Below are 26,873 nucleotides of genomic sequence, written 5' to 3' on the forward strand. Positions count from 1 at the left end.
TATAGTAGTGGTAAAATTCAATTTTTTTTACTACCAGTTCTGTGGGCGTGGCTTGGTGGGCATGGTGTGGCTTGGTGGGCGTGGCAGGGGAAGGCTATTGCAAAATCTCCATTCCTACCCCACTCCAGGGGGAAGGATATTACAAAATCTCCATTCCCACCCCACTCTGGGACCAGCTAGAGATGGTATTTTCCGGTTCTCTGAACTACTCAAAATTTCTGCTACCAGTTCTCCAGAATCTGTCAGAACCTGCTGGATTTCACTTCTGATATATAGCTACAGTCCAAACAATGGAATAGATCTTGCAGATTAGTTGTTGGAAAAACAGTAACCATAAAGCTGGTTACATGGTTTTCAGCACCTAAAAATGATGGTTAGTTGGTCTTTCTTTTTTGTGCTATCCAATTGCCTTAATGATCACTAACTGAGTTTTTGGACTTTAGAATCAGCTATGGATACTTCATGTTGCTGGTCAACAAAAGATGGAACAAAAATAAAAATAAAAATTCAGCGATAAACCAAGAGCCACTAAACAAATTCCAGTTAAGAGTTGAATTCATTTATGCCAGTGAACTTATAAATGATTGATTTATGCTGTTGATTGTAGCATATGTGTATGGGTGGATGTTTGTAATAGCAGGCAGCACATTGTAAATTTGTGGGTGGTGTTACCTGGATACATGTACTGTATATGCTTATAGCTGTTTTAGTTAGTTGGGCAGAATATAAAATCTTGTCTTCAATGTATAATATTTTCTATAAGTTGTATTTTAATTATATACTAAAATTCAATATAAAGTATTTGTATTTTGCTATAGAGGAATCTAAATTTAACGAAAACTCAGATCTAAGTAATCAGTATTAATAAAATACTGATAACCATAGCCATCAGAAAGTGTTCTTAATTAATAAGATAGACCAGTTTATAGATAATACAGATAATATAGAATAATAATAAAATCTATAAACAATTGTGGGCAGTCATAAAAACAGCATACCAAAAAAGTATCTGCGCACCACAAAAACAAAACAAAACAAAACAAAAACAACAACAACAACAACAACAAAAACCCCAGATGAAATCTATAATGACAATAGAATTATTCAGGGGCAAAAACCTTTGTCAGTCTAGTGACATTTTCCTGTAATAATATTAGTGCTGAATTTGTCTCTCATATTAATATTTCTGCCTTTCATGTTTCACTTGTTTTTGAGCATCTAATCACTTGAAAGCACTCATAGTTCCAAAGCAAATTTCAGTTTTTATAAGTATGAATATAAACAGCACCCGTTTGTCTTCTGTACTTCACCCTGGAAATGACAATGGAAACATGTTCATAATGAAATCAGAGGATAATCTAAACTCTCTCTCATTTCCTTTGGAATAATATCTTATTGCAAGAAATTATGCCACTGATATCTACTATTAATTTATAAACTCCCGAAGACAATCTGCTATCATCTAATTATATATTTCTAGAAACTTTATATAGCTGGCATAGAAAACTGCCTTTTGACTTGTTTGGCTCAAGAAGTGCAAAGTAGAGGAGACTTGGTTCCATTTTTATAATGCAGTGACAATCATCGCAATGGACTGAATAAAAAGTTTGAATTAGCGTGACATAGAAGAGCCTATTTAAAAAAAAGAATATTTTTTTAATATTTTGAAAGATCCATTTATATACTAAAATTCAATATAAAGTGTATGCAAATGTAGCATTTTGGTATCATGTCAGTTTCAGATCAGGTCTTTTGAGGTACTGTGGTTTTAACAATGGACCAATTGGAATTTTGATTGTCAGTGAGATATTTTACATAAGAGAGTATCTTTATCTCATTATAGTATACTTCTAGTGTGGAGAAATGAAATTAATTGAATCTGAATTTGTTTCAGGACATTTTGGTGTATTCTCTCCATCTGCTTTCTTGTTTCAATCATTCCTTCTCTCCTCCTCCTCCTCCTCCTCCTCCTCCTCCTCCTCCTCCTCCTCCTCCTCCTCCTCCTCCTCCTCCTCCTCCTCCTCCTCCTCCTTTTGATTATATTACTACCTCAGGGTTGAATGAATTCTTTTTGTATCTAGCTCATTCTTACATTTATTCTTGTGTTCCTTATTTTTGTTTCTTCTTAATAATCCTACTATCAGGTTTGATCTGATCTAGGCAGCCGCGTTTTATTTCTTAATTCAGTTTTGACGAACTTGGGAGAGGGATAAGAGCATAAAAGGAGAGCAGAAAACATAGAGAGGGAAATGTGAGACATGCCAGTTCAATTACATCCCTAAGTGAATACAGTATTTAAAATTAATTTTCATCCAATGTTAGCTAATTCAGACTTTGTAGTTTACAAACCATAGTTTGTAGCAAAGAAATAGACATGTATGTAAATGTTTGGGTGTGTAAATGTTGTTATACAAATAGTCCTTGTCTTAAGACCAGTCGCTTAGCAACCATTCAAAATTACAATAGACTTGAAAAAGGGGACTTACGACTTGGATTCGAAGTTCTGATGGTTCAGCACTTGGCACCCTGGCCACATTTATGACTGTTTGCAGCATCCCATATCATGTTTTTACAGTTTTGCAGCACTTTTGGCAAAACCTCAACCATAACAAACAATTGGTTCACTAAATGATCACATGTTCACTTAATGACTGCTGAAAAAAAAAGTCATAAGGTCAGGTGAGTCACATTACTGACCCATTTTTTGACTGCTATGATATATGATTGTATTGAGCAGGCTCCTATGTCAAGGACTACCTGCATATTATTCTCTATATTATTACTAATATGCATCAATGTTTGTTTCTTAGTTTACCACAAAGAAGATGGAGTCAACCTATTCTCCAAAGTGTCTGAAGGCAGGACAAGAAGCAATGGATGGAAACTAATCAAGGAGAGAAGCAACCTAGAACTAAGGAGAAAATTCCTCACAGTGAGAACAATTAATCAGTGGAACAGCCTGCCTCCAGAAGTTGTGAGTGCTGCATCACTGGAGGTTTTTAAGAAGAGATTGGTCAACCATTGTCTAAAATGGTATAGGGTTTCCTGCTTGAACAGGGGTTGGAGTAGAAAACCTCCAAGATCCTTTCCAACTCTGTTATTCTGTCCGTCTTAAATCCCTCTCTCAGGGATTTCTTCTTTTTCTGCTAATGGCTGACATGTAGAGCCCTTGCACATTTTTTTTTACATTATGCTCTGTTTTGCTGGGCCTTTTCCTCTCTTTTGGACTGTCTTACTCCTTATGAAGGAAAAACGCCTCCTTTCCTTTGGCTGCTCTGCTTAGTTTGCTGGTAGCTGCAGAGCTCCATAATATGCCTCAGCTTCTGCTCCTACACCTGTATCAAGATCGCTGCTTCATTGGCAATTCTGCCTGCTGAGGGAAAGGCTCAGATGGGAGAGAAAGAAGGCAGCACAGGTGCCTGCAATTGTGCCAAGCACCTGCTCTTCCACATTTCCCCCTCCTTTTCCATGCTGCCTTCTCACTTTATTTTCTGTCTCCTCTGAATGTCTTCATTCATTTTCTTTTTCTGTTTTTTTTATCTATAATGCTTTGATTCTTCTTTAGAATTGGAAAACATTTGGACATGGGGAGAATGAGCACCTTCTTGTGGGGCTGGGGAAAAAAATGCTTAGAATGAATTGTGTTGTTCAAAACTCCTTTCTATTCTGGGTGGTGTGGGTACCTTTTTGAAATACTTTGTAAAGAGAGAGAGAGAGAGAGAGAGAGAGTGAGAGGGAATGAGCAGGAAAACAACTTTCCTGTACAATTCTTGAAGAATACTGGCTGATGATCTCTAAGAGACAGTCTGCCTCTTAGAGCTATCCCTTAAATCTACCACCAAGGTTGCAAAATAGGAAGACTCAGTAGATGGCAGCAAAGAAATATAAAGATTTCCAACTGTTTGCTGCCATCTAGTGATCACGTGGAGTGTTGTAGCCTAGAGCTGGTACTTTTAATTTAACTTTGTTCTAACCTTATTTGTCTGGCTGTCTCATACACATATCAGCTGCCATTTTCAGTCTGAAGGTATTGAATGTACATACCCAAATATATCCTATATTCTATTTTATAGAGCTGAGGTGGCCCAGTGGTTAGAATGCAGTACTGCAGGCTACTTCAGCTGACTGCTAGCTGCAGTTCGGCAGTTGAATTCTCACCGGCTCAAGGTTGACTCAGTCTTTCATCCTTCTGAGGTGGGTAAAATGAGGACCCAGATTGTTGGGGGCAATATGATGACTCTGTAAACCGCTTAGAGAGGGCTGTAAAAGCACTATGAAGTGGTATATAAGTCTAAATGCTATTGCTATTGCTATCTTTCTTATTAAGCAGGGATCCCCAACCCCCGTGATTGGGCCACACAGTTGGAGGTGAGTGGCACGTGAAAGAGTGAAACTGAAATCATCCCTTCCCCTGTCTGTGGAAAAATGGTCTTCCACAAAACTGGTCCCTAGTGCCAAAAAGGTTGGTGGTCGCTGCTATAAAGCAATATATATATATATATATATATATATATATATATATATATATATATATATATATATATATGTAGGTCTTTGGTTATTCAGGTTTTCTCCCGCATAAAATTGGAGGTGTCTTGGCAACATTTCGACAAAGTCTCATTCGTCATCCTCAGGCTGGTGTCTTCGGCTTCGTGCTTCTAGGAGCACGAAGCCGAAGATACCAGCCTGAGGATGACGAATGAGACTTCGTCGAAACGTTGCCAAGACACCTCCAATTTTACGTGGGAGAAAACCCGAATAACCAAAGACCTACATACAAACACCCGCGAAAACCTCAGAAAACATATATATATATCTCATAATCTGCTTTGGAACAGATATTGTTGGACAAACTATTGGCCATGTAATCCAGGCAGATCTTAGCATGAATTCTCACATGTAAATCCAAAGTTAGATTGATATTTAATGTCCTTCCATTTTCCCTGGAGTAAAATAGAGATTTTTAAAATTATATGCTGTTGTTTGTAATTTAATAGAATGTGGGTTTAATTATAAAATGTGATGCTGGTTGGCTTTATAGCCCACCAGATGGTTTATGTCAGTTGTTTAAAGCATAAGCTTCCCACCCACTGCTTTAAATGTTCTCATAGGTCTCTTAACCTGGTCTAGTGTAATTTAAGACTTTTTTTTTTTAAAATCCCCTAGATGTTCAGCAGTGTATGAAATATTTAAGACCAATTCTTGCTGTTGAGACAACAGGTGGCAGAGCTGGGAATATGTAACCTGTGGTTTTTAAACATGGCTGTACTACAATTCCCAGCATCTTTCCAATTGACTATAATAAATGGCATTGCTGCATAATGGTATATCAACAACTGCCTGGAGAGTCACACGTTTCTAATCCAAATCTTGCCCTACATTAGGAAGATTTTCCAGGATTGTAACACCCAGTTCCTTTAATAAATTTAAGATTTATTTCATAGTGATGAAGAAAATAGACAGTATTAAAGGCTAGTCATGACAGATGAATTTTACAACAAAAGATTGGTTTTATATTACAGGCTGAAATGTTAGATTTAAACTGGTGGCAGTATCTAAGTGCTTTGGCTGATCTCAGAAAAAGCTAGACACAGTCAGATTTGATTAATGCCATGATGGGAGACTTCAAGGAACTCACAGTGCCGTGGACTAGACTGGGAAGTCAAAGCATTCCAAGAGAAGACAGGGACACATCACTTCCATACTATTGCCACAATCATTACATGACCATGTCCATATAGTCATGAGGAATCATGCTTGACTTAAAAGGAAATTTTTTAAAGGAAGAACTTCCCTGCTGTTGGCATTACATAGTAGGTCAGGCCAAGAAATAGACACCATTGCCTTCCTAAAATGATTGCCTATAGTAACAGAATCTTACAAAGTCCCCTCCCTTTTTATAGATCACATGAATTAGGGGGAATTCCTGCTTGTTTTCATAACCCTCCCCTATTATCTGGGCTTCTGCCATGTTTGTTTACTCAATGCCTCTCTTCTTTCTGTCTCTATCAAGGTAATTTTCTTTATTCTCTATAGTAATCATCTCAAGAAAAACTCAGCAGAGTCATGCCGGATTAGTATTGGATTGATTAGAAATATAGGCTAGTCTGGGAAAAAGCCTGATAGTACAGTGGACTAAAGCACTGTTATTAACATCTGCTGCTTGCAATTACTGCAAGTTCAAATCTCACCAGGCTCAAGGTTGACTCAGCCTTCCATCCTTTCAAAGGTAGGTAAAATGAGGAGCCAGATTGTGGGGGCAATAAACTGACTTTGTATAAATATACAAAAGTATGAAGGCTATTGCTTAACGCATTGTAAACCAGCCTGAGTGTCCAGAGAAGGGCGGCATATATATTAAAGAAAAAAAAGTGCAAACATCCTAATCTACAGGAATCCACCTCAGCGTTGTTGCAAGAAAAGCCCATCTGCCTGTGAAGTCACCAGGAGTTGAGTCCAATTCAAGAGAGTTTTAACTTTTTTGGTTTCCTTTTAAATATTATCATGGAAATAAGATCCCCAAAACTTGTGGAACCTCCTGTCAAAGTCAAACGTAGAAGCTATTATGTTATTTTTGTATAAGCATTATGGATTATTCTAATAATTGTTTCTTATTTTTCTGTGATGATAACATATTAATCTCCCATTTCTTTGACATTATTTCTTCTTTTCCACTAGATTCAATATTTGTCATTCTTTCTTTGATCTTCATTAGCATGAGAGTAAATTCAGCTGAGATGCGTGATTGGCTGTAATTTAATATTATGCTTAATCTTTCTTAATGTGATTATCCTTTTTTCTAAAAAAAAAAAAAAAGATAAGTAGATTCCTTTCGGTTTATCCTTAAGTCATGGTAGTTAGCAGACACACACACTTACAGAATTTTCACGTGGAGAGAAAAAAAAGAAAAGCAATACGGAATATGCACCAATTATTTATTTGTATTTTGTGATGGGACATTAGATTTAGAAATCCCGATTTTATGTGGACGTTATTTCTTTTCTACCCTAATTTATTTTTCCATATGATTAAATTTCAAATGGTAAATAATTCTGAGCTTCTGTTCAAGATCACATTGCTCTGTGTCACATGATAGGACTCTGGGAATCATACCAAAATCCAATTTTGATTTAATCGTCAATCAAACTTATTTCAAAATGATCCAGTTTAGATTTCAAATCAGGCAAAAAAGTGATAGGCCAGAATTTGATTTTTTTTTCCTTATGAGAGAATCCATTCAGTTTCCTTTACATTAGAGTCAGTCACCTTACATACCTACAGTTCTGTAAAAAAAATATTCATTCTTTTTGAATTTTCTGGATTTCTGCATACCTGTGCCCAAACTATCAAAACATCATGTAATTCTTACTGATGAATAAGGGAAATCCCACCAGAGTTTGATGCTTGTTTCGTTTATTTCATAAAGTTATCCAACATGTAATACGCCAATGTGAAAAAAGTTAATGGTTTTTCATAGAAGATTCTTTTTGTGGTTATTCTATTTTGACTCTAATTTATTTTACTTCTTTCTGCTCCATATCCATTCCCTTTCCCAAAAATTTACTATTAAAAAAGTATGAGACACATTCAAAAACTTTCATCATCCTTCTTTTCTACACTGATTGTGTTTTTATTGATATGGAACCAAATCAATCATACTTTTTAGATTTATATTCATTCCTTTAACATATGTACTTACGAATAGACATATTTGAGCTACATATTTGAAACAGATCTTTGTGTAAGCACATACCATCACCAGTCTCATTTATTCCTGGGTTTCCAAATGGCCCAGTTCTTACATCTATATTCACTCATCTCATTCTTTCCCACCTATTTTTGCCATGGGTCACATTCATTCAAAATGTGCATTTTTTCCAAAAACAATTTCTATTTTCCACCCATTATCATTCTGGCAGTAACCTCTGGAATTCTGCTTTCATACTCACCCACAATTTAGATGATACTGATTCATACTTTCTGACATATATTTTTGCCCTTTCATTCACTATTAAATCCACATCTTCAGTTCTCTACAGACATTCATCCAATCAAAGCATCATTCTACAGATTTATTATACCTTTCTTTTGCATACCCCAACATATTTATTTTTCTTTTATGCCTCTCTTCCATTCCACATAACAATCTTTCTTCCATATGTCATATTCATCATGATCTGATATTCACAGAGACAGTTATCTGCTGCTCCTCATGGCTTTGGTCAGTTAAAGTTTTCACCTAACACTTTTTATAATACAGAGAAGATACACAGCAGGTTACCAGTTTTAGTTGTGCCACATGCAGCAGTCCTTATTAATGATAAGGACTATCAATCAGTTTGGGCACATTTGCTCCACTTTGCCACAAGGGCAGCCAAAATCTTTTCAAGCACGCTTACGCAATGCTACACAAGCCAGACTCTCTCCTATCCCCTTACCAAACACCATACTATTATTCATAAAGGTATACGCATGGGTAAAATCTTCATGAAAGCTGCATTGCATGACATTGCATACACAGAAGAGAGTGAACAAATGTACTATTTGGCCTTTTAGTTGTGTGGGAAAACATTAGATTAAAAAAGCAACCTCCTCAGACCCAACACACCACCCTCGATTTTGCAGCAATAGGGTGATTGTTTTTTTCCCCTAGCCATCATGGAAAGATTATATCTTATAAATATAAATAATAATAAAAATAAATAGATTCTTTTATATTTCCTTTATTTATATTTTTTTAGTTTAAGAATTACACACTAGCCAACATTATTATATATTTACATGCTGAAACTGGCTGTAATAAGTTTAGTTTCAAGAAAATATCTCTTATGTGCTATTCAATTTACAATAATCATTTTACTACCTCTATTATTCCAGAGGTTAGCAGTCCTTCTGAGAAAACATGAAAATCTGATGCAATGTTATCCACTAATATTTTGCATTTTCTAGCCATTGGAAAATGTGCATTATGTGCATATTAGAAAGGCTACAAGGTCATTAGTAAGTCTCATGATTACTACATTATGGAGTAAATAGTATTAGGTTAAAAAAAGAGGAAGAGGAAGGATGCAAAGACAGTACTAACAGAATCATTTAAACACCCATGCAAATTAAAATTGTGAAATCTCAAAACATGGTCAAATATGATAGAGTTCTTAGATGTCTTAAATGCTTGCATGAACTAAAACTATATGATGGATCTTAAATGTATTCCCTGGTGAATCTTTCAGTGGCACTAACAATGTAAACAGATAATGCTGCTAAATTTGAATTAGAGAACTTTGGTGATGAACAAAACATTTAGAAGAAATTGAATTTAACTGTAGGTATTTGGAGTTAAGACTTAAAATAATAACATTAATATAGATTCATTATCAAAATACTTAAATTATTTGACACATAAAATGTGTTGCATATAACCTGCAAAGTTAATCTACTCCACTTTATCATGAATTAATTAACTTGGATTATAAATACCATTGGTATAAGCTACAACATGGTAATTACTTATTAACATTTTATTCACTCCTCAAAAATTCTCTTGAACGTTTCCTAGTGCATCTTTGTTAAATTTTACCTTTGGTGTTAAGCAATATCTTGATAGAGTTCCCTTTAAATATATTTCTTAAGTAAGAAGTAAGTAAGATTAAGTAAGATTCTTTGGCATTGGGTGGATTGGGTTGGGCTGGAAAGGAACAGAATGCTAAACAATGACAGACAAATCTCTTTGTACCAGACAGTCTCTAAAAGACAGTGGGACTCCTCATGCGCAATAGGAATGTGCATGATGTCTTTCGGAGAATAATATTACACTCATGAGAAAACTGTAGTTCTATATTACATCCATTTCATTTCCTGGAAGAGGAAATCATCAGTATTATTACTGTGTCTGGATAAAAGACTGCCATTGTGGCCCAAACGATAGGATTTTCTTTGTTTCTCAACCTGAGCAACTTTTTAAGATGTGCAGATTTCAGCTTCCAGAATTTTGCAGCCAGCATGGGTGCTGAGGAATTCTGAAAGTTAAAGCGCACATATCTTAAAAATTGCTAAGTCTAAAAAGTAATAAGATATTCTATTAAGGACTCATGGTACACTAGACAGACTACTCTCTAACTACAAGTATGGTCTCTATAAGTCACTTGATAGCCCCAACTTTCTGCAGTTCCTTTAGGTGAGACTCCCTAGTTAATGGCAATTCTGAAGTTCTTTCAGAATTGCAGGCTTAGTATTAATGGAAATCAAAATAAGCTCATTAAAAACCAAGGCTGCAATTCTCAAACTGCATGTAGCTCCAATTTTCCCAAGAAGCTCGGCAGAATTAGCAGTTGCCTTATTCATTTAAATATCAGACACCTGCCCCCCCCAACAAAAACTCTAACTTGCAGCGCTTCAGAGATGCTATTATAAGCATCATAACAGCACATCTATTCTGAAGTATCCACATACCCCTGAATTTTCATGTGCACCAGAGTCAATGGATAATGGTACTCGTTTTTATCGGTTCTTTCTCCTCCCCATTTACAGATGAACTGGTTACATTGATACTCATTTAATGTCAATCTTATTATTTGCAATTTTGAAATTGTCCTCTGAAATCCAAGTCTTATGCAAAAGGGTGTTTAAATTGTTCTGCTAGAAAACTGCAATTACTGTACTTAGTTTAAAAAAAAAATCACTGAACAAATACTCTTTCTATTGACATCTCATTTACAGCTTATTTAAATATTTACATGATTTTAGGACACTAACCTAAACCATAAATAGAATCAACTTTTTGCCTTACATTAAAGTACAAATTAGAAGTTAAAAATGTTAAGAAATCTGATAATATTTACATTTTTTTTAAATTATGATTGCTCACATTGTATGACCTATGTACAGATAGCAAAATGTTATGATCACTATTTTTAAACTATTGTACCTGGACCATCTTGTTCTTTTCTCCCCAGAGAAATATGTCATAGTTTTGCTTTTCCTATCTAGGTATTAGGACTTTTAAAAAAGTTAGTAGAGATGCTTTCGTTGAAAAAAATAAACAAAACAATGTGAGAGTTAGCCTCTGTTGAGATGGTAGAAGATACAGTACTATCGCAATATCCACTGTGAAATGCTTCATAAGATTTCTATGCATTGATCTGCTGATATAGAAATGCCCAGTTACCCTGTATAGTAAATTTTAAATACATTAATAATTTATGTTCTCAAAAAATATTCACATATTGGTTGACTATAGAAACACAACTGTTATTAGCTTATTCCTTTAGAAATACTAATGCAAGATTCTAGCTCAAACCCAGGCAATTATGAACAGTGCAGAGGCTGTAGGTATGCAATGCTAATTAAAAAGGAAGTTGACCTGGACTTGATGACAATGTCTCTAGCTCAGTCCTGATCTTTCTCTCAGGAGGATAAAATAGAGACCATTTCTCTTAACAACTCAATCCATATGTCTTTCCCTTTCTTGCATCTGCTGGTGGAATCTCAAATTACCTCTCATCATTCAAGAATGATGGCCATCCTATCAAGAACGGGCAGGGGGATCTGGATGGAATCTGGGATTGTTGCTTCCTTCAATCATATACTGCTTCTTTTAACAACCCTTTATAGCACCAAAAAGATGTAACAGAAGATGTAAATATGGTCCTGCAATTTTATTGTGGCTGCAAACGCTTGCAGGAATTTGGAATTTTCAACTGCCCCATCAACATAAAAGAGACACCAGTGTCAGAAGTTGTAAATATGGGGACAGCTTCTCCCCCACTTTACTCAGCAACCTTCCCACTTGCTTTATATATCAATGGGCACATATCCATTTCTATGCACAAAGTGGTTTCACGAGATTAGGAGACTGTGTAAAAATGCATATGTATGTATGTGCATGTCTATATATGTGTAGGTACACACACATAAGATATAAACACATATATGTGTACACATTCAAGAATATATATAAACATGTGGAAATATGTCTTTATTTGTAGATAATGGTCTGAGCTTGGCTTACTTAAATTAATTTCAATAAGTGGGAAATTGAAATCGAAGTTTATTTTTTTTAAAAAGAAAAGAAAATGTATATTTTACCTAGCAGGCTCATTTTCCTAGATATATTTAGCTGGCTAGCAATATGTACTTGCTCTCATGTTATCTATGCATTGTGCTTTTGTCTGGATGATTTTATATATTAGAATGTAAAAATTCTCAGGTGTGTCTTTCAATGCTATTATTCAAACTTTGCTGAAAGTGTTCAGAATGACATTGATTCTCTCTTCCCAGTCATTTAAACTACCATGTCTATAGAAACATAGCTTTCCTTAGACAAACATAAATATGGCACATGAGTTTTAGTTGGAAAATGCATATTAAACTTAGTAGCAGTCATATACAGAACATATTTACAGAGCAATAATCTGAAAGTTATGGTTAAAACTGTGCCATATTATATAGTTGTAATTTTGTGATGAATTTAATATATGAAGAAAAAACACCTTAATTGCTGGCTAGTATGCATCCAAAACCTGAAAAAAAGTAATAATTAAAGGAATAAATTATTAGGCAAAACATGGTTCTAAACAAAACCAAACCAAAGTATATTTCAGTTAAATTCAACGGTAATAGCTTATTTCAATGTCCTTTGTGACATTGTGTAATGTTTTTGTCTCTACCACATGCTGGTATTAGAGGAGATAAACCTTTTTTGTGTTATCCTCCATTTGCCCACCTTACTTTAAACCTCATTTTAATTTAAGTTCCTCGTATCTCTTTGAATTAATTTATTCAAAAATGTGATTTCTCATTTACTCCTGGAAGCATCTTCCACTTAATAACATAAATGACCTCATGGAGGTGAATATGTACTTTCTTTGTTAGCCCCCAGGGTAAAATTCACCCTCTCCTTGAAAAGGTTAGAAAATATTATGGCTTGTACTATAAACTTCCAGCTATGGTAAAGTGCAGTTTTAGAAGCTGATTCTGTAGTTTTTCTAAGGCTGGCTTGTTGAACCAATCTGAGAAGAGAAAAAGGATAGAAAGGATATTCTTTTCTAATCTCTAAAAATCCCAAGGTTGATAGTTTTCATATATTTTTTTTTTATAAAATTAATGGGCAATTTCAGCAAAAGAAAAAATAACATACACACGAATGTAGCAAAATCTTATTTGTCCCAAAAGATGCTTCAGAAGGGGGTCTTCTAAAACACTGCCCATCTGGTGAAAGAAAACATGACAAAAGAAAGTGTGCTCAGTGCTGTTGTGCCTGAGTCACAAGACCAGCCTTTTCACAAAGTGTGAAGTTCATAATTCAACCAAGTATGCTTGCAGAGAGCCTAGAAAGCTCAATTTTAAAGTATATTACAGAGAAATAAAAGAGTCCTTTGTGCTACTGAAACCATCAGCTGGAGGAAATATATACATACATACATACAAAAAAAAAATATAATAAAAAGAATATGGAACATTTCTGGTTCCAAAAGATACTCATCCCCAATCCATTTATTTCCTGAAACAGGTTGATCTTCTGTTCCAGGAAGACACAGCTATCTTATATGAATCCCACGTAAGTTCCATTGAATCAATTAAAGGATAAAGCTGAATAAATGACAGCTATATAATTGTAAATTAATTATATGAGGGAAAAAAAGCTGGAGAGGTATTTCTTGAACTGATGATGAAAATAATTCAGTCTCCTTTCAGCTGGAAAATACATGAATAGCTCTCTCCCGTTCATTGTCCTCTCTTAAAAAAAGTTCTAAAACTGAATGCAAAAGTATTGAGTGAAGAAGATAATCCAGTTCCTTACAATAAGCTTACTCTTTTGAAGCTTATGTGTGCATATCTAAATAAATATCTGAACAATAAAAAGTTATGATCTACTCAATCTCTTTTAAACATGAAGGAAATGCAACCCAAACTATAATTTAGGAAATATTTTGATGATCAAGATTTGCAATTTGCATGGTACTTGTGGTTTACTTGATCCTTGTGTTTGACAACATTTGGCACAGCTTTCTCTGTTGCAGAAGAAAGTACAAAGCACTGAGGGAAAACTACCTATGAAGAAACTGCCGGCCCACTCTCATTTGGCACTTATACATAGAAGGCTCCTAGATATGTTTAATAGTATCCTGTTGGACATATTGGCCATCTCCAAAATAATGTAGTAGCTCTATGGTTCACATCATGGTAATCAATATGCTGACTTTACAATATCTCAATTAAACACTTCCCAATTATGTGTAAGTTGCTTTCATATTTTCCAAAAAGAACTCTTAATTCAATCAACAACTTGATACATGTCTTCATAGTATGATGGCAGGCATTATGACTTACTGTAGCTTCAAATTAACATCAAAAAAGGTAAGATATGAATATGATGTTGATTTTGATATAATATGACCATATTCTTTCCATTCAAATAATGCTGTTTAACACAGATGAGCATAGAAGCAGAAATTGCTCTGAGAATTCAAACCTAACTTTTTAGCTTCCCTTTTCAATATCATCCAAAAATGAAATGACCGGATCAAGTGTCGCGGGGAGACAGTCGGGGAATTTGTGGGCTCTGATGAGCTCCGCAAAAACCCGGACTGATGAACCGTTGCCAAGGGGGTCTTCGGACCGGGGAACCATCCTGTAGGGATGGGGGTGAAGGAGAGGCACCTCAGAAGACCAAGAGGAACAGGCAAATTCCTCGATGGTCACAGGTAGTTCTCTACGACTTGGTGGCGGGGGCGGCAGCCATTGCGGCTGTCACGAAGCTGGGGCAACCGGACTACGTATGGAGCAGGAGCGGTGATTTGATCGGAGCTTTTGGAACTGGGTAAGTGTTAACCAACTCATAATAAGGGAAAAATTCTTTTTTAAAACCTGGAACCCCCAGAGAGAAAACGGCGGCTAATAAGCATGGGGGGAAGAAAAGAAGACATTGGAATGTATTTTTAAAGAGATAAAAAAAAAAAGAACTCGAATAGAAAATTTACTTTCAAACAAAATGATTTGGAAAATAATTTGGAAATTTTTTAAATGAAAGAAATTACCCCAAGATTGAGTAAAAGATCAGAAAGGAATAATTAGACCCTTTTTCTCTCCTCTTTCTTGTGAACTTTGAGGAAAATAAAAAGAGAATGAATAATGGATAATAAGCCTTGTAACAGAAGTACTTTATAACCAAAGGCAAGAAGAGAAAAAGAAAGGAAAAGAGTGGTTTAAATTTGGACTGAACTACAAAATTGACTTGGTATTCTCAAAGCCAAAAAGAAAAAGAGAAACTAGTTAAGATTGTTAACATACTGAAACAAAATGGATACTTGCTAAATAACAGGAAATTGTGGATTGCAAGAGAAACACCATCAGGAGCAAAAAGGAACATTATAACTTGGTCTGTGTTTTGGAAAATTGTGAACTTTACAGATAATAGCCATGAGAACTTTTGGGGAGGATCCCTTTGTTTAGAAGCGGCTTGACTTTGGGGGAAAAAAAAGAATACTACTGAAATTTTAAAATTGGAACAATATCAACTTAAAAGGGATAAAATGGCACAGGAAATTAAAGAAATGATTAAAGCGATGTACCTGTCATGGAAAATGGAAATAAGAGAAATAACTACAATGATACACAGGGAATCAAAATCTGAGGACATAAAAAATGGGAAAGAACATGGACAAGCTGACGAGGGAACAAAGATGGAGAAGCAACATACAGAGTCTGAAGAAAAAGAAGATAAAGAAAATGAGACCAAATGTGAAAATGTATTTGAATATGTGGATAATAATAATAAAAAAGAGGTTTTTAAAGATTACATTGGGATTAACAATGAAAGTAATAGGGAGGATAGAAAGAGACAAACATGGAAAGAAGAGTGGAATAGAAAGGACATAAAGAATTTAAATGATTACACTGGGATTTACAGTGAAAAAAACACAAAAGAGAGAAAGAGGAAATATAGGGCACAAGAGAAGAATCCAGAACTTTTATATACAGAATGACAATATTGGGTTAAACAACGGGTTAAAAAAAAGAGAAAAGGGAGAGGAACAAGGGGCAACATAGGGCAAAATAGGAGAGATCAGGATTTTAAAGTGCAGGAAAGAAGGGGAAAGAAAAAGGTAAAAATAAAATTGAAAAGGGAGAAAAGGAAAAGGAAATGAAAGAGGAATTAGAGGTATACATTTAGAATTAAAATGTGAATTGTAGCAAGTAATAATGGTAAAGTATATTATGGTGAAAACGAAATGTACAAATAATTGGAATATTGTTACTTATATTTTTGAAATCTAGATAATGATGAGTTTTGGTTTTTTTTCATTTTTTGAGAAATATGAATAAGCTTAAAATGTAATAATGGTAATACTGTTAATGGTTTAGCGTGGTGTGTATTAAAATGATTAAGTGAGGATTTGAAACAATACAAAGAAGAAATAGTCTTTAATGATATATTGTGATGAAAGTAGAAATGATTAAGATGTGGTTTGGAGGAATATATGGGGAAATTATGTGATGTATGAAAATGGAACTAATTGGAACAGCTGTTTATATTTGTTTTTTTTCTTTTTCATTAAATGTTTGAATATATAAATAGAAAAGATACTTATAGAAGCAACTGATTATATTAAAATATTGGACTGTGTTACTTAAGAAAATGTAAGTTATAAAATAAGTGGGCTCACTATTCTTGTAAAAATTGAACAATTGTAACACCATAAAATTAATTACTTTGATGATGGATTGGGATTTAATATAGAATAGAAAGGAAATAGGAATTTGGTTAAAATTAGAGATGAAAATGAAGGGTAAAATTGGTCAAAAATAGATGAAAATGAACACTATGGCAAAAAGGAAATATAGAAATGGTAATCTTAGTTGTAAAAATTAGAAATTGTTTAAATTTGTTAACCAAAAACTTTTTAAATTTTAAATTTTTTAAAGAAAAACTTTTTTTACAAAAAAACAAAAACAAAAAACAAAAAGAAAACAAAAATGAAATGACCAAGTTTCAGGTCTGTCTCCAAACATCAAATGCAATTATATATCTTTAAAAGCCAGGTTGTATACATTTGTACTGTAACTTGATAGGCTTCACAGTTGTGCAAAAGAAATCCAAACATTACTGAACAGGTTATAGAGTGGGCCAGCAAATAAGGTGTTTTAAAATAACTTGTCCTGAATAGATTTTGTTCTCCCTAAATCCCACATTTGGCTGTACAATCAATTTTGAAGAGAAATCCAGTTCTTGATATTTGTGTGGCTTTCTTTGTTTTTAGTTCACATAGTAAAGCCAATAGACAATATTGAAGAAAGAAAAAACCACTGGGAAGAATATGCGTGACCATCGATCTATGGCATTTACATCAGTCAAGTCAGGGATAGTAATTTTCAACTGAGAAGCACGTCTCCTTAACCGGCTTTTCTTTTGGGCCACGTGCCGTTCCAGAGCATTACGGCCAAAGCTGTGTCTTGGTAAACCAGCCTTCCGATACTGGATACTTGAGGTATCATAGGCCAGCATCGTGCTTCTAGGGTCCCCAAGCCCTATAACAGCTTCAGAGGCAGCCATCTCGTTTTTAATTTCAAGCGTGCTCAACAAAATGTTCTCATGGGGGTCCATCTGGAAAACAGAAGAAATTGTCTTAATGTGTGAAATCAGCTACCAAACTCCAGCAATTATTAAAAGACTGGATCTAAGCCATTAAACACTCAGTGCTGATCAAAAGAGAAGCATACACAGCAGGGCTATGCGGTGCTTCAGATTTGAAGTCCACTAATGCTTTGGTGCATTAAACATATTCGTTTCTATCTCCTTAAAATAGCTATATCCTTTCTTGAGACAGCAGAATTGCCATGCAATTCCAGGGAAATATGTGCTCCGTTTAAGCAGTTTTAGACAAGACAAAATGTGTGTCTCATAATTTCCAAAGTTCCCTTTTGTTTTCAAATCTGAAACACTGCATAGTCAGAATACGGACACAGGCTGGTAAATTATCTTTTTATAGCTCAGACAAATAGATTATATGACACATTTCAGTAGCTTTATCTGGTCACTGAATCTCAGAAGTTTGTAGTTTTGCCATTGTGAGCTAATATTTGTTGGCCTAATCATTTAGTTCTGAACATCTTAACAGTATTTTTAATGAGCTCAAGAATAATGTAGCATGAGATAGTGCAGGTATTCACCTACTTTCCTCAAGACATTTGTTATATTTGTTCTGTTGTTTGTATGCAGGGCTAACTCCATTGAAAATAATTTTAAACATGCAATTGGGTGGGTGGGGGCTTACAATGCTCACTTTGGTATAAAGATAATTAATTTTTCATTGTCAGAGAAACTCTTTTAAGTTTACACTGGTACTATCAAGGTATATTACTGAGGATATCACTGAGAAGAAAATTAAAAAAAAAAAATCAATCCTGGATCATCTTATTAATGCAATGACTAGGCACACCATTTAGTTGTAATTCAAAAGCCAAACTAACCAGGCATTCATTTTATAGTAAAATCATATTGAAAATTAATATTATTTTTCAAGTATTTTTAACTAAGAGAAAAACTAATTTGATGTAATGGTTAAGGTATCAGGCTAGGAATTAGGAAATCATGAGTTCTGATCCTGCCTTAGGCACAAAGGCCAGCTGGGTGACCAGTCACTTTCCCTCAACCCTAGAAAGGGGGAAATGGCAAACCACTTCTAAAAAACCTTGCCAAGAAAACTGTAGAGACTTGTCCAGTCAGTCTCTGAGAATCAGATATGAATAACAGGGGGAAAAAAAGTGAGGCCAAGATTATCAATATTTCTAATCTCATGTTTTTGCAAATGCTACTCTCAGCTATTCAGAAGTAAATATGGGTTACTCTTTCATTGTCTGTGAATTATTGATTAAAAATAGCAGCAATCTTTATCCATGCTAGGAAAAAGTCTATTCCTTCGTATGTAATCATTTGATTTCGAGTTATCTGAGCTTTAAATGTATTTTTTGAGTTAAGTTTATATTATCTAATATTGATATACTGCATATCAGTTTAGAAAACTATGTTGTATTTGAAAACAAAAGAACTTTAGAAAGATTTTATAATATTTGCAAGTCATTTTAAGAGATATCAAACTGACTCACATGGCATGCAACATTTTGGTGAGAATGGAGCAGTTCAATCCAATTTTCTCAAAACTATGGCATGCATTGCCTCTTAATTGGCTTGTTTTTTTAATACCTCAATATTAAGAAAGAAAATGAAAATAGTCAAAATTTTTGAAGGACTGCCTTTCTCCAATGGTCTTTACCAGTCAAATCAAGTCTGGCAGAAGGGATATGCTCCAAGTCCTGTCTTTCAGCTAACGTCATCTTGTGGGACCCGATGCATACCCTCTGGGATAGCCCATGACAACTCTCACTGCTGACCTTTCAGGAAGTCCTTAAGGTTGTTTTCCCAGGCATGGGGGTCTGGAGATTTGGCAAACATGTGATGTGCTGATTGATTGGTTTCCTTGTTTGTCATTTTAAGTTTCTAATACTGATTCGTTATCTTGTTATTATTTAGTATTATTTTAACTTATAAAAACGTACAAGCCCAGAGTTATATTTGTGAGATGGGCAGTCATATAAATCACTTAAAACAAATAATTTAATAATTGTGGACAAAATACTGCTACTCCAGTAATTGGCTCTAGGAACCCTGGTGATCCAACCATGCTGAGTGGCTCCACATATCTAAACAGTCACACACATCTCAATTAGATATGCATCACAATGACAATGCTATGTATCACCAGTGCTTTGTTTTTAAAAGGGAGTATGTTGGGAAGACACATGGATGAAGGGACGTATGCTTGAAAAAATATTCTGATCCATATTCCTGGCAACCTGAAAACTTGAGATCTGCAAGCAATTGGTTTGGTAATAGATGAGTATGTCAACCTGCCTACTGCCGTAGGAGACAGTGGCATAATTGCTTTATATCAGGGTCCACAAAACACATAAACGTTGCATCAGTCTCTCAGAAATATTCAAACAAACAGTACTATGTATTGTGAATTTTACAGACAATGTTTCATGCATTTGCAGAAATGTGTACATTATTATTATTGGGTTAAATATGATATTGTCAATTATTAAATTGAATTTGATAATTCTAGTCAGAATGTCTGGGACTGTTCTTTTATCATTTCATATGAAACAAACATATTGAGAACCAAGCATATCATGTCTGCATTCCCTTAAGAAATGTATATGCATAAGCATAGCCAAGTCATTTTTCAAGACATTACCACTTCATCCTTGAAACCAAAAGTCAGCTAGCCACTCCCCAAACAGGTAAATGGGTAGGGATGATAATATTTACACAGTACAGACAAATGTGCCCAGTATTTCCATGTGAATTTCATGGAACTAAACACTGAAGAATTCACCATTTGCCAAATGGTAAATTATTTAAAGTTTAAGTCACTATATTAAAACAGTTTAAAAAGAAAAAAGTTAACTCTGGGGTACAGTGTGAAACAAATAACATTTTCATTGATATCAGAAATCATAAAAGAGGAGCATTGGTTAATTCGGGGAAGAGTGGTTAGGTTGTATGGAGTGAATCATACAAGCAGGGTGGGCAAGCTTTCTGAAAGTTTATTTTTTATTTTTTAATTTCCAGTCAATGTCCAAATCTTTAACCAATCTTCAGCCTTCTTTAAATCTCATAGTAAAACATATATATATATATTTCATATGGCCAGCTCTGAAGTTTTGTATGGCTGCTACAGAGATGCAATTTCAGCTAAAACAAGTATGAAGCCGGCATATGGTTAAATAATTTAGAAGAAAAATATTTTTTTCCGAATATGTCATTTTGTATGATTCATATTTTATTCTTGTAATCAATTTTCTGCAATCAAACATTTCTCAGTTGATACTAGTATTTGAGAAGGCTGGAGGCATCTACGTCTCTTCTAAAAACACACTGGAAATCATTTACTAGCAGAACATTAGTAATGGATGAACTTCCACAGGAAGATAGAGGTTTTGTATTTTTTTTATAAACATTAAGCAGATATCAGTTTCCCAAAATAGGAAGTAAATTCGATTGATGAAAAGCAAATTGAACCAATTTTTGAAGTTGATCTGTGTTTTTGATTAGGAAAGTAATGGTGAGTTTCAGAACAACAGAACAGGTTCACCCATTTCTAATGGAAATGTATGCTTGTAACAAAAGAAAAGCTTACAATACAACAGTGAAAAACATTTATTCTGCAGGCGCTTTTCATCCAGAAGGATCCCAAAGCGTTTTACAGACTTTAGAAAGCAACATCACTTCACCAAGTGCAGTCATCTGAGGCAAAAATGTGGGAGCTATCTAACATTGCAAACAGTACAGTGTAGTTCAATATAGGAATGAAGAATGCATTATCAGTTAGAACTAGGTGGTGATTGGGTAAATGATGTGGAGATGATTCAAAAGAATGAACACCCTTTGCAATTCAACCAAAGTTGGACAAGATCTTGGCATGAAGATGCCAGGTCACAAATAATGTGCCATTGGGTCTGCAATAAGTTCAAGCCCTCAGTTTTACATCCCTAAGGATAAAACCATTAAGAAAACAATAAAATATACCTTTGTTGAATACATTTCTGGACAATGATATGTGCCAATTATTCTTCTGTCCTGTAAGTTAATAAAATCAAAACCAGTTTCCTTAGAAAAAATCAGCTGTTAGTTTTCATTAAAAAATAATGCACTATAGGCTATTATTGTAAACTACGCACACTAATTAAAAGCACAGGGCAGTGTGAGCCAACAAGCAGCAGAAGTACTGTAGGTCCTTGTTTTAGAAATGCTGTTGTTGTCTTAGCCCTGACACTGTGGACAACATGTATTTGTAATGGAAGTAAATATAAGTGAGTGTATATATGCGTGTATACACATGCACACATATATATCCAAACTTGTAGGCATTGAAACTAGCCCAACCCTCTCCCCTCAACATATGAATTGAAATGACGTGAAAATAACATTAAGAAGACTCTTAAGAATTATACAGCAATAAGATACAGACTTTAGATGTAGCATAGGATAATTCCATAGGAAGAAAGCTGAAAAGATAAAAATGGATGAATGGGAAAAACAAAAATATGAAAATATAAAATGAATTCTATATTAATACTCAAATTAGTAGTCATGGAAGCATCTTATAATCACCTAAATAAATAGCACAAGTGGAATTTACAGATAGACCAAAAATCAATTATACAGTACCCTGAGATACTGCTGATTTTTTTTTCTTTCTATACTTACTTGGAAAGGCAATTCCAATCAGTTCCTAGAAACTCCAAAATGATGGCTATCTAAAGGAGTTGCATGTAACATTTTAATATATCAATAGACTATTATTTTCTGCCTGGCTGAAATTTCTGCACTGTTCACTTTCTTCTTTAATACCAAATATGCATTGCATAACTAGCATGCTAAGACATGTGAGTTGTAGCATTTTGTTGCTTACAAAACATAGCCTGAAAAATCAAACCATTCACAAAATTTCATCCTGATGAAGGGAACAATAACACATGTGGGAGATATATGCAATTATTTAAATTGTCTCTCCCCTAATTCAAAGTAATAGAGGCCTTAACTCCAAGTTGTTATAGAGTATAATTGAAGGTAGTAGGTAGTTGTAAAGTACTATGTAGCTCAAGGTGTGGGTATCTAAAACATTATCTATTATAGGGAATATAAGCCAAAGGTCTCTAGTCACTGAAAAATATAGCCAAAAGGACCCCTACATTCTCTGTAGGAGTTCTCCTGTGTAATGTCTTGCCCTCTGAGACCTTCTGGCCTCGCAGAAGCTGGCAAAGATCTTTCTGCTCTAGAAGACCCAGGTACCTGAATTATTATAATTAAATGGAGTTTTAGAATAATATTATATAATACCATTTTAATTATTATATTTATATGTATGCTATCATTTGCATTATTTCTTGCCTTTTACACAGCAGAATGAAGCAGCTTTCTAAATAAAATAAATACACAAATAAATTCTCCTTTCCTATCTTTAAAAAAAAATCTTCCTGAATGCTATTTTTTAAAAAATATTCTAAACTTATTTACTAAATACTATTTTGTTTGTCTTGCCTTTCTGAACAGTTCTAGAACTGAATGGCAACTAGAGACAATTAGAACCAAAATAATTTTTGTATTTCTTTTTTTTTTTTACATCAGCTCAGCTCCCATAAGATAATTTATTGCAATATCCTTTTACGCATTACTTTACAGATTTCTGGCCTATCTTTTACATAATTAAAATACATTTTGAAATAAAACTTAAAAATTTAAAGTCCAATTGCATCCTGATTAATTATTCTGTCAGGAAATTTCTCCTTAGTTTTAGATTGCTTCTCTCCTTGATTAGTTTCCATCCATTGCTTCTTGTTCTACCTTCAGGTGCTTTGGAGAATAGTTTGACTCCCTCTTCTTTATTGCCACCCCTGAGATATTGGAACACTGCTATCATGTCACCCCTAGTCCTTCTTTTTATTAAACTTGATCTTCCCCTTCCCTTCTCTTTTCTCTCCCATTCCCTTATCATCAAATATATACCAAATTGATCAGAGGAGATAGGATTGTCATAAACACCATAATAGGCATCTATTACAAACCAAAATAAAGAAACAAAATGTGTCCCATCATCATAATGCAAGCCCTGGCTGTTTGTGCTCATGTCCTCACTTCAGAACCAAGTATATAGGTCATAGGGTATGTGTTGAAATTTTTGCCACCTTCCCCCCCCCCCCACATGTCCTGTGCACTACTTATTAACATGATACATAACAATGCCTTTTTCACTGTGTTTTTTCTGCTTAAATAATACTTTCTTAGGGTAACTATTTTTTTATTTGATTTATTAAAACTGCTCAACTCAACAACAATTTGGCAGCTTACAATATGTCTAATATGTCCGGTATGTTAAAACTCTATTAAAAACACATGACTGTTGGACCTAAAATAGCACTTCCCAACATGCAAAGAAAAAAAAAGACTTGACAGGGCTTTCACAGAATCCTGAGCCTAGTTCTGGGAACAGAGTCAAGTCTTAAGAGACTTCTGGAACCCCAGGAGAGTGGGAGCCACTTATATCTCCAGACAGATGCTATTCCAGAGGGTAGGACAAGTTTTAGAATAATTCCCATTGGAAATATATTTACATTCTTCTTAATAGACATAATCAAAACAGCTTGGAGTGCAGCCAAGCAAGTACAATGACTGTTCTAGTCTCCTAACATTTGAATTGCTGTTCATGTTTAATTGTATCTGACTTGGCTTAGCCCTAACAATTAAACTGACTACAGTTCCATAAGATGAGGAGCTACACACACACACACACACACACACACACACACACACACACACACACACGCACACATGCACGCACGCACACGCACATACAAACCCTGGAAGGTCTGTGCAAAAAACTTTCTTGAAGGTATTGGATAAATTGGGTCCCGTAGGCAATCTTTCAGAAAGGCAATTGTACCATCTGATTCATTTCAGAGATCCTTCTTTAGATCACTATGCCACAATTCTATGAGAACAAATGCTAGACTGGTTAAAAATGAGGCGATCAAGTGTAGAAAGAGTTAAACGGCTACTTAGATATGGATCCTGAAATTTGACCGTAGCTGACAGATAGAAGACATTATCGACTTTACTTCCAAAGAGCCTGAAGCTCTAAATAGAACATTTCCTGAACCTTTGAATTGGGAAGACTTTTAAAATTAAATTATTTTGAATTTGAAACATCATGTTTTCAACATGAGCCCCACTCTTATTTTAAGCATTTGGGGAGTGTAAAATTCTCAGAATAGCAACATTTTACACTTGAAGCAGCTGTTTCCCACTCAAAACAGGCTGTTTTGAACTCAACGTTTTGATCCATAGCATTTGTGCACCAGTATTTTGTACGTAAATATAGACTAAAAAAAGAATCCTAAGAGATAAAATATGTTGCCTGAGGAGAGTAGTGCTGTGGCAAGAAGTATTTTATCTCCAAATGTACCTGAAGATAAACTTTCTGATGATGTAAAAGGAATGTTATATCTTAGACGCTGTATGTGAATGTCCTGGGACAGTGTTTCTCAACCTTAGCAAACTTTAAGAGAAGTGGATTTTAACTCCCACAATTTCCTGGCCAGCCATATTGGCTGAGGAATTCTGGGAATTGAAGTCCACCCATCTTAAAAGTTGCTGAGGATGAGAAACTCTGTCCTAGGGCAAAGTGAAAATGGAATTCTGGAATCATTCTGCAGAGGGGCAAAATCCATATTTTTCATAATACAGTATAACATTATTTGAAAGACAAATTCACAGCAGCTCAGAATTCAGCTGAGTATTCCATTCTTAACCACTTTGTCCTCCCTTCCTGGAAGTATTAACCTCTATTAAGGTTTTTCCTTTCTTATTATCCCGCCCAGCAGAATTATTTTTATTGTAAAGTTACATTAAAATAATTTTGCAAGTACATTTCTCCCTCATTTTCTTTACAGCAGAGGGAGAAAGGGAAGTCCCTTCTGTAATGTTTGCCATGTGTACATTCTTGTTGTGGGCTAAACTGTTGCTTATCTAGCCATTCCCCTAGTGGAGATCTTCCCCTTGTCTCCCAAAGGTCATTTCTACAAACTGTTATATAAACTGGGTGTGGAATTTTTTTTAAAAAAGAAATATATTCCCCACTCCATCCCTAAGGTAGAGGCTGTTGTGCAGTGACTCAGAATATTTCTAATTCTTCCATTTGAAATCCCATGCTTTCTTTCTTGCTGGTTACATAATCCTGACCTGTTCTTAAGAAGTTGGACAGAATTTCATGATTCTTTCTATGAAAGATTCTCATTGTCTTTCCTTATTTTGTTTATTGATTTATACACATCTTTATGTCCTCTGGATCCTCACAATAAAACACAGTCAACAAGATAAAACATATCATTTGGCTTCCTATCTAAAAGTAATCCTTCCCTGGTGTTATGGTTTTTAATTATGTTGCACCCCTTGTCCCAAAGGTTTGGAAAAGTTAGTCTTATTGCTTTCTAAAATGATTGCAGGAATGTGGCTGTCCTAATCTTAGTTGAGAGAGAGCAGGTTATTGCAAGTAATTTTCATCTGTACCTCTATTCTGAGTGGTCATTTATCTTATTTTATAAAGGGGAATCCTCTAATTTGAAATCAAATTAAATGTAATATTTAAGCTCATGAGAAAATAAGGAAAGAACAAAATACTTGAATTTGCCCATCAACATAATATCTAAAAAGCATACTCAGCAGATCTAGAGTCTGTGGTCATACTTTCTATAATGAGTTACGCCACATATTTATTTCAGTCAGAGATTGTTTCTATGTCTGCACAAATGTTATGGGAATCTTTGCATCCTTCCCGCCACCTTTTTTATATATATACATATTTCTTGATAGAGTTACCCAAAATGGTGTCTTCTTATTCTACCTTCTCTAAATCTTTTGGTGAATATATTTGTTTCCCAAGTGCATCCAGAAAATAAAAAAGGGCAGTTATGTATCATATCTAAAATAATTGTAAAATGATTTAGATAAAATTCTTTTATCTCTAAACTATACAGCAGCTCATAGATAAGAGATGGGAGTTATAAGTGAGTCTGGCTTGCAAGTGAACAGCTTTAAAATAGTTTCAGGTAACAAATTAAACAATGATGAAATTTTGCAACACATATATGTATGTATGTATGCATGTATGTATACATGCATAAAATCTAGTGGAAGAAATGAACACTATCTGCCACAGATTTCTATAGTGTTTTCATCTATTATTGCTTAACAAATTCTTTCATTAGCATCTGTGTATTGTTTTTTCCTAGTCTAGTACATATTTGATCATTAC

General features: G+C 34.6%; 1 protein-coding gene across 16 annotated transcripts in view; it reads right to left on the bottom strand.

Moving 5' to 3' along the window:
- Positions 1–8,707: 8,707 nt before the first annotated feature.
- GABRB2 (gamma-aminobutyric acid type A receptor subunit beta2) overlaps positions 8,708–26,873 on the bottom strand; it is a 321,436-nt gene continuing 303,270 nt past the window's right edge. For 9 of the 16 annotated variants that reach the window (XM_087887359.1, XM_087887350.1, XM_087887351.1 and 6 more), the window contains 2 exons: positions 21,590–21,640; positions 8,708–17,602 (listed from right to left, as the gene is read on the bottom strand). In XM_087887359.1, the coding sequence (XP_087743485.1) occupies positions 17,255–17,602; positions 21,590–21,640 (399 nt within the window). In that variant the 3' untranslated portion in view covers positions 8,708–17,254. The remainder of the gene's footprint in view (positions 17,603–21,589; positions 21,641–26,873) is intronic. The other 7 variants (XM_087887361.1, XM_087887354.1, XM_087887355.1 and 4 more) reach the window with 1 other exon arrangement.

Source organism: Pantherophis guttatus, chromosome 2 (genome assembly GCF_059756535.1).
Source record: "Pantherophis guttatus breed Tessera chromosome 2, ASM5975653v1, whole genome shotgun sequence".
In the NCBI taxonomy this organism is placed as follows: Eukaryota; Metazoa; Chordata; class Lepidosauria; order Squamata; family Colubridae; genus Pantherophis; species Pantherophis guttatus.